The following is a 9,103-nucleotide window of genomic DNA, read 5'->3' as shown; positions in this document are numbered from 1 at the left end:
GATGCAGTGTTCTCGAATAGCCATCCAAACATCAAACAGCAGGGATTGGTTCTCAGTGTAAAGTAAACTCAGTGATAAAACGATAGTGATGAGGTTGGAAAACGACATCGATGATAGTGATGTGTTTGATGTATGAAGTAGTCTAGAAAGCCCTACTCTCCTCCCCCTGAACTCAGTCACTGCTGATTGGACGGTAGAGTACGGTTCAGGAAGACAAAAGATTACACAATGATGTCATGAATTCAAGATGCCCAATTCACAGTTGACGAACTATTCATCATCGTCATCGTCGTCATCATCATCATCATCATCATCATCATCGTCGTCATCATCTTCATCATCATCATCATCTTCTGCATCATCGTCATCATCCTCTTCGTCGGAACTGTCGTCATCATCGTCATCTTCATCATCATCGTCGTCTTCTGTGTTGACCTTGCCAGACAGGACGTCCTCTATCCAGGCCTCCAGCTCCTGGGCGCTGGGCAGGTCCTCCTCATTGTCTATCTCCATCCACACGCTGTCCGCCTGCACGCACACACAGGGGTCAGGGGTCAGCCGGGAAAGGTCACGCCTAGGGGCTTCGGTTGGGTTAAAGGACTAGTTTGCTATTTAGCATCATACATCCTGTTATAAGGTTATTTATGATCATACACAATGGCCCATCTAAAAACTGACAGACTTTTCACTCTTGAGATAGCTGTGACATGAGCTATGAGTACTAAGTACACAACGGATGTCTATGGGCACATGCGTATTGTGCATTGTGTACTTAGCTGTGACATGAGCAATGAGCACTAATATCACAAGAGTGCAAAGTCTATCAAAAATGTTTATATGGACCATTGTACAGTATATGATGGTAAATAACCTCATAACAGGGCTTATATAACGCAAAATACCAAACTAGCCCTTTAAGACTGGCAGCGTTGGGTCGTGTGTGTGGACTTACGTCGGTGACGTTGACCACTCCGATCTGAGGCCTGAACAGGTCCACCTTGAAGGTCTTCTCCCAGTAGGGGATCAGCTGGGAGAGACAAGACAGAGAGAGACAGGACAGAGAGAGACAAGACAGAGAGACAGGACAGACGCGTGGTCAGACCAAGGGCAGAGAGGCGCCACGGCCAGACGGCTGTATGTATGGTCGTACGGTCGTCTGGTCATACGGTCGTACGGTGTGTGCGTGAGGCGGTGCGTTCGTCCCTCACCAGGGGGAAGTCGTCGGGGTCGATCCAGACGATGCTGAGGTCGGGCTGGTGCGTGTTGTCTCTGGCCACCTCCTTCAAGATCTCCAGGAACTCGTAACCGTCTGACGCACAAGACAGGACAGAGGGGACAGGTGAGACGCAGGACTGCAGAGCAGCTGTACCATGCCGTGTCACCAGTGTAATGGACGACGCTGTGGACAAATGTCCCGTTTCCCACCAGGGTCTTCCTCCTCCGCGAAAGCCACAATGTGGATCCCCTCGATGTCGTCCTCCTGGTGAGGAGACGGCGGTGAGAGTGAGTTTAGAAGGTTTGACAGAAGACAGAGGACATTAAAGACGCTGTTGTGTGAAAGGTCCATACCCAGGTCTCAAACATGTCCTCGGCTCGCAGCTTCCTCAGGGTGGGCCTGAAAAACACATAGAAATGTTCTTCCTGTTAGACGAAGACCCTAACCAGGATATACTGTGATGGGCGCAATGGGACGTACCTGTACTACCCTGCACCTTCCTCCTCACCTCCCTCACCACCCACCCTCCTCTCCCCCATCACCTCCCACCCTCCCTCACCTCCCTCCCTCCTCTCCCCCATCACCTCCCACACCTCCCTCCTCTCCCTCCCTCACCTCCCTCCCTCCTCTCCCTCCTCACCTCCCTCCTTCCCTCCTCTCCCTCCTCTCCCTCCTCACCTCCCTCCTTCCCTCCTCTCCCTCCATCACCTCCCACCTTCCCTCCACTCCCTACCTCCTGTGCTGGGTGACGAAGGCCACCAGCTCGTCCTCAGAGTTGGGCTTGTCTGGGACAGTGACCGGCTCCTCCATGAAGGGTTCGTAGAAGTCCACCTCGTTCATCTTCAGGGTCAGCTCCTTGGCCACCTGGAACCCCGGGAGACAGGATGGCCGGGTCAGAACCAGAGCCAGAGCCAGTCTCCTCCCAGGACGCTAGACAGACCACTCTTATCTATCACTTTTTATCCCAGGCGCTTTACAACGGCCTCTCATTCACCCATTCACACACCAATGGCGTCAGCAGCCATGCAAGGTGCTAGCCTGCTCATTGGGAGCAATTTGGGGTTCAGTGTCTTGCCCAAGGACACTTCGACACGCTGCTGGAAGGAGATGGAATCGAACCGGGAACCTTTCGATTCCCATACGACTACCTCCTGAGCTACTGCTGCCCCTACAGCTCTAAACGCTTCGCTCAACTAGAGGACATTCATTCAGATTTCCACACTGGGTGGAAGCAATTTGAGAGTCAAAAATAAATAAATAAAATCCAAAGGATTAGAGCGTAGCTTTGTTCAGGTTTGAGCCAATCCAACGCAGTAGGCGTAGTCTTGTGACCGGCGTTCTAGCGAATCTTTCAACATAGAAACCCCCGAAGTTGGGAAGGCGGAGAGATCCCGAATGTCCGGCCCCCATAGGGCCTCTCTACTCACAGACCAGGGGCCGCAGGAGACCAGGAGGAACGTCCGCAGGCCCCAAGAAGCCTTAAATACACTACTACTACACTACTACAGTACTGTGTGTGTTTAATGTGTATCTCTGTGTGAATTACTTAGTTTGGAAAAACAACAACAACCAGTTCTTACAGATTTCTCAAAGGTGGCGAAGAATTTGATATACGGCTGGAACTGCTCTGCTGCCTCCTTGAACGCATGGAAGTCTGGATATGAGGAGGAGAGAAGAAAGGAGAGGAGGAGAGAAGAAAGGAGAGGAGAAGAGAAGAAAGGAGAGGAGGAGAGAAGAAAGGAGAGGAGGAGAGAGGAAAGGAGAGGAGGAGAGAAGAAAGGAGAGGAGGAGAGAGGAAAGGAGAGGAGGAGAGAAGAAAGGAGAGGAGGAGAGAGGAAAGGAGAGGAGGAGAGAGGAAAGGAGAGGAGGAGAGAGACAGAGAAACGACATCAGACGGAACAGAACTGAGAGGTGTGTGTGGGAGGAGTCATTTACAGACGGGCAAAAACCATTCAGCACAGCACACCAGGCTCCCAAGCATGATAGTAGCCCAGCCATTAGCCCATGCAGTCCTTGGCAAGTGTGTGTGTGTGTGTGTACGCGCGTTTGTTTGTTCTGGCTTTTAGGAAGAGACCGTTGACACAGCAGGGGACCAGAATAGTTGACCTCTGAGGCGGACCCTGGCATGGCAAGGAGTTATTTGGAAAAAGAGCAGGTGCTCCCAGCTCTGTGCGTCGGGGTAAAATTGGCTCCATAAATCCAAGGAGATGATGGAGTTTAAAATGCCCTGGTTATTCTGAGGAGGGAAACCGACCAATGGCGTCCCTCCATGTCCATCTCTGAATTAACGAAGTGGTTGTATGTGATCACATTGACCGTATCAACACCAGCACAAGAATAGGCAACACACAAACACACACACACACACTACTCACGCTCAGAGTCCTCGTTCTTGAAGTAACCTATGAGGCGAGTGTCCTGCTCCATCCTGTCGAACGCCCTCAGCTCCAGAGCATTACCTATCACCTCCACCGGCTCATCCAACAGCTGGAGGGAGAGAGAGAGAGAGAGAGAGAGAGATAGAGAGAGGGAGGGAGGGAGATGAGGAGGGAGGGAGAGAGAGAGGGAGGGAGAGAGACAGAGAGGGAGAGAGAGAGAGAGGGAGGGAGAGAGATGAGGAGGGAGGGAGAGAGAGAGGGAGAGAGAGAGACAGAGAGGGAGAGAGAGAGAGAGAGAGAGAGGGAGGGAGGGAGGGAGAGAGATGAGGAGGGAGGGAGAGAGAGAGGGAGGGAGAGAGACAGAGAGGGAGAGAGAGAGAGGGAGAGAGAGGGAGGGAGAGAGAGATGAGGAGGGAGGGAGAGAGAGTGAGGGAGAGAGACAGAGAGGGAGAGAGAGAGAGAGAGGGAGAGAGAGAGGGAGGGAGGGAGAGAGAGAGGTGAGGAGGGAGAGAGAGAGGGAGGGAGAGAGATAGGGAGGGAGATGGAGAGAGTTAGAGAGAGAAATAGGGAGGGAGATAGAGATAGAGAGATAGGGAGGGAGAGAGAGATAGAGAGAGAGATAGGGAGGGAGAGAGAGAGATAGGGAGGGAGAGAGAGATAGAGAGAGATAGGGAGGGAGATAAAGAGAGATAGGGAGGGACAGAGAGAGATAGTTAGAGAGAGAGATAGTTAGAGAGGGAGGGAGAGGGGAGACAGACAGAACTGAGGTCAGTTTGTGTCCTCCCCCTCAGAGCTGGTGATTGACAGTAGCTGATTTGGGGTCAGAGACTCACGTCCAGCAGGAACTCCACCATGGTGTCAGCAGACAGCAGGCCGTCAAACTCGATCACGCGGTCGGCCTTGAACACGTATACACTGCCCTCCTCCACCAGACCTGGGGCCAGGTTACACACACACACACACACGCACACACACACGCACACACGCACACACACACGCACACACACACACGCACACACACGCACACACGCACACACTGAGTCTATACCATACCATGGTGTCTACCTGTTATAAGCAGTGTTGGGCAAGTTACTTAATAAAAGTAATCACATAAAGCTACTGATTACTTTCTTTAAATTCTAATTAGATTACTTTACTAATTAAGCTCTGAAAAGTAATCGGATTACTAATTACATTACTTATGAGTTACTTTCTAAAACCAGATCATTCCTTATCCTAATCATAGAAGAATCGAGGATCAGTTTTGCATCTTATATCATAATAGACACTAGAAAATCTGATCCTAAACCAGCACTCTTGTCACATCTCTACCCTGATGACATAAACAGTCAGTTCAGCCACAACTACAGACACCGCATATCAACCAAACGAAAGGGAGCAGTTATGCGTGTACGTAACTCAAAAGTAATCACATGTTTATTAGGTCAGTAACTGTAATCTGATTGATTCAAATGTAATCCCTTACATTACAATTTACTGGAAAAGGTAATCTGATTACAGTAATCCATTACTCTGTAGTTACTCCCAACACTGGTGGGTTTACAATATACTTTTGTGAGGTCAGTCTTACCCAGCTTCTTGGCCACCTTGGCGTCTTTGTGGGAGTCCACCATCCCGAAACCGATGTCTTTCTCCTCCAGGACCTGGGCCGCCAGCTGCAAGAGAGGACAGTCAGAGGACGAACATGAGAAGACTCTCTCTGACTGACCCAGTCCAGAGTGAGCTAAACCTGATTATATTCTATATCTACATTTATCATATTATACTGTATGGCGCTATCTAACGTTATCTGAGAAACTGAGGATACTGAGCGACAGTATAATACACACATGCACACACACGTGCACACACACACACGCACACATACATACACACACACATACACACGCACACATACATACACACTGACAGTAAAGGAGTGCCCGTGACGTAGCATATTATGCTAGGGTTATTGACAGCATCACAGGCCAGAGCAGGGAGCAGCCCTGGGCTATGACACACACACACACACACACACACATACACACACACAGTTACACAACGTTTGACAGAGTCTCTGTTTTCTCTCTCATGTTTTACAGTGCCGTACATCTTTGACAGGTTTTTTGTGAGGATGTTTCTCTGGTTGTGCCTTTGGGTTTTCATTGGATGTAAATATGAATTTGAGTAATGATTTTTTTAAATTGAAGGATGTTCCTGATAAAGAGGATCAAAAGTTATAATTGTCTCTGTCCCTCTCTCTTTCTCTCCCTGTCTGTATGTCTGTCTGTCTGTCTGTCCGTCTGTCCGTCTGTCCGTCTGTCCGTCTGTCCGTCTCTCCCAGACCCCAGAAATGTGTCCATGTCTGTCTCAGTAATGATCCCACTGCCAATTTTTGGTCCTAAGAATACCCGTCCCAGCAGAGGAACCGGCTCAGACGTCCTGATTAGCTGCTAGAGCCATGCGGAGCGCTGAGCGGACCGGGTGGTATTAGCGATCAGTGCGTTGTGAATACAGGTATGCTGGTTGTTATGAACGAGACAGGAGCTGTGTCTGGATGTCAGGCAGGACACGAGGCTGGAGAGAGCTTCGGCTCAAACAATTCATTTGACTCCTTGATTCATTTGATTCATTCGATTGACTCCTCTACCTCTCAGGCACATCAAACCCATCTGACCCATGTGTGACTGGACAGGGACAGCTTCGCCCTGAACCGTTTATATGGAAAGTCGTCTCTCTATCTGACTGAAGCGTTCGCCTTTCATACATACATGCAATGTTCATGTTACTGTATGTAGAAGCCATGACCACACACACCTGGCTGTTCTTATCTGTCCTTCTGGTAACTGTCCTGGTCATGGAATGGAAAATTATGACCGGACCTGTCTCTATATATACCAGTAGATAACTACACTCATTGAAACAAGGGTTCCAAAACGGTTCTTTGGTTGCCCCAAGAAGAACCTTTAGTTGTAGACATGTAGTGCTCAGATGACTTGGGCTCACTGGAGAAGCGGAGCCTCAACACTGCTGGAGCTCCTGCACCTCTTATAGAACACCAGCTGTGAAGGATTGTGGTCCTCCTGCACCTATAAACAGTACTGGTGCATGCTGGGACCTATTTGAGTCCCAGTCAAGTACTGTGACGACCAAAGAGTTTCAAAGACCTTTTCAAAAGGCTCTCCCCCCAAGAACAACTAAGAACACGTTATGCGAGCATCTTTTTTTATACTGTACATACTGTAGCTAGCATCTGATGCTAGGGAAAGTTCACGCTGGTGGACAGAGCGTATTAGCGAGAGGCTAACTAGCCCTCAGATAGGCCTCCACCTGTGCTGAGAGAAATAGTTCAGTCTATTATCAGGCAGAAACAGCAGGCTCGGGTTACCGCTGCCCGGAGAGCAGAAAACACGCAGCTCCACGCCACCGGCCTGCGTGAAACCCGAGACACACTTCACACTGAAGACCGCTGTCAACACTCAGCTCAACGTCACTGACCAGGCACTAGAGACAGAACCCTCCACCCCACTGCCATGCACAGTAGGAAAGAGACCAGCGATGGGGGTGCTTTCTTATAGATTAATATTATGCCACTATGGCTTATAGAGACAAATGTTTCAGTTTAACAGCTTTTTGGGAGGTTGTTTGTTTAGCAGGGAACTACTGTAGGCCTAGAAAATGCAGCCGACGTATTAGCTAGCTGCATATACAGTACACTTAAAGCCAACAGGTGTGCGGGTTTGTAATGATTGGAGTATTGGTTTGTAATGATTGGAGTATTGATTTGGAATGGTGATAATGTAACTGCTGCTTCATAGCCAGACGTTTATATGAATTGAATCCACCACCTCTGAGCAGCCAATCAGAATCAAGTATTCAACCAATCCATAGTATAAGACTGTCCATCAGTATTCTACTGTACTAGCCTGGTGAGACCATCCTGATCTAGCGAGCTCACATTCTGTTTCTCTCGCAAACCAGTCTGAATACTCTCCAGATCTGTTCGTGCCAGATCAGAAAACAATCTCGCCAATCGGCGTTGGTTCTGAGGAATTTGAAATACAATCGGCTACGGTGGGCAGGTTTAGGTGTGATGAGCGGTTGAAGTTAGCGCATAATAGACGGTGATAGATGGTTCGTCCAATCACCTGCCATGTATTTTGGAAAGTACCTGCCCTTTTTCCAAACAGCTCCCAACGGAGAGTTCCCAGATAGTTATGCAAAGCAAACAATCTGGCGTGTCAGGTTGCTAGTATAGATGGTCCAGCCTTACCATAGACAACTACAGCACACCCTCTAACAAACCCTACAGTGGGCCAACACCAAGCTGAGATACCGGGGGGGATGAGAGACAAATTGTCTTTCCCATGTTTAGCTCAGTGGTGGATCATCCATGGGTGTCCGTCCTATTTCTGGAAGGGGGGGGGGATTGAGAGCTGGAGGTGGCGGCAGCACAATGAATTGATAGAAATAACCTTAACTGACAGCCCAGCACCGCACCCAACAGCCTGACACACACACATACACACACACTCACACATACACACACACACATGCAAATGGACATTCCCATGCATGCACACACACACACAATACACACACACACATACACACACAGACACGCTGACCTTGAGGAAGACAGACGCAGACACAAAGACACACACACACACACACACACATTAACTGGCTTTCATGTCTGTACATTAGACTGACTAATTGTCTTCTGTCTGTGATTGATTTGAGCCACAGTGCATCTCCAGGCCGTGGTGCTGGGCACTGTAGAGGCTGACCCCTGACCCCAGGAGTGGGCTCCTGGCCCACTGGAGCACAGGGGCTTCCTGCTACTGTACTATAAATCAACTTTGTGGCTCAGGTACTAATGGGCTGAGGATGACCTAGTCACCCCAAACTACTCACCCCCCCCCCCCACCCCACGCCCCACGCACACACCCACACACTTCTCCAGCCAGAACCACCACCTACACTCTAACTCTACCCATCGCTCACCGGCACCGGTCACTCCTCCTCCTCCCTCATCTCTCTCTTTTACTGCCTTTATTTTGATCTTTTCCTTTTCCACCTCCCATATCCGTCTCTGTCTCCTATAATCCTCTCGCTTCTCCTCCTCCTCCTCCTCCTCTCCCCATCCATCCTCTTCTTCCTCCTCCCTCTCCACCCACCTACTGCTCCTATTTCCTCTCCTTTGTCCCCTCCTCCTCTCTCCTCTGTCCACCCCCCTCCTCCTCCTCCTCCTCCTCTAATGCTGTACCTCCAGGACCAGCTCAGTCATCTGGTGTTGCTTGCGTAGCTCCTTGCTGTCGGGCAGGGGCTCGTGGTACAGCAGACACAGCATGGCGTACTTCTTCATGGCCTTCTTGTAGTTCTTGTCGTCGACGTCGATGACGCGGTCCTTCCCGTCGTAGCGGGGGAACTCCAGCCCCTTCTCCGCCCCGCCGGGGGTCACCAGGCCCAGGCAGGGCAGCAGGAGGAGCAGCCACAGGGAGCGCAT

At 50.0% G+C, this 9,103-nt stretch overlaps 1 protein-coding gene across 1 annotated transcript; it reads right to left on the bottom strand.

Moving 5' to 3' along the window:
• Positions 1–270: 270 nt before the first annotated feature.
• On the bottom strand, positions 271–9,103 carry casq2 (calsequestrin 2; the record flags this gene model as incomplete). Its single annotated transcript, XM_084442771.1, has 11 exons — positions 271–528; positions 953–1,027; positions 1,209–1,309; positions 1,426–1,480; positions 1,570–1,615; positions 1,950–2,080; positions 2,797–2,870; positions 3,592–3,703; positions 4,428–4,528; positions 5,186–5,270; positions 8,864–9,103. The coding sequence occupies 11 exons, from the start codon at positions 9,101–9,103 to the stop codon at positions 271–273; spliced, it is 1,278 nt and encodes a 425-aa protein (XP_084298897.1).

This window comes from Borostomias antarcticus (assembly GCF_949987555.1).
Source record: "Borostomias antarcticus genome assembly, chromosome: 9".
NCBI classification, from domain to species: Eukaryota; Metazoa; Chordata; class Actinopteri; order Stomiiformes; family Stomiidae; genus Borostomias; species Borostomias antarcticus.
Note: the sequence above shows the minus strand (reverse complement) of the source record. Positions and strands in the feature narration are given on the sequence as shown.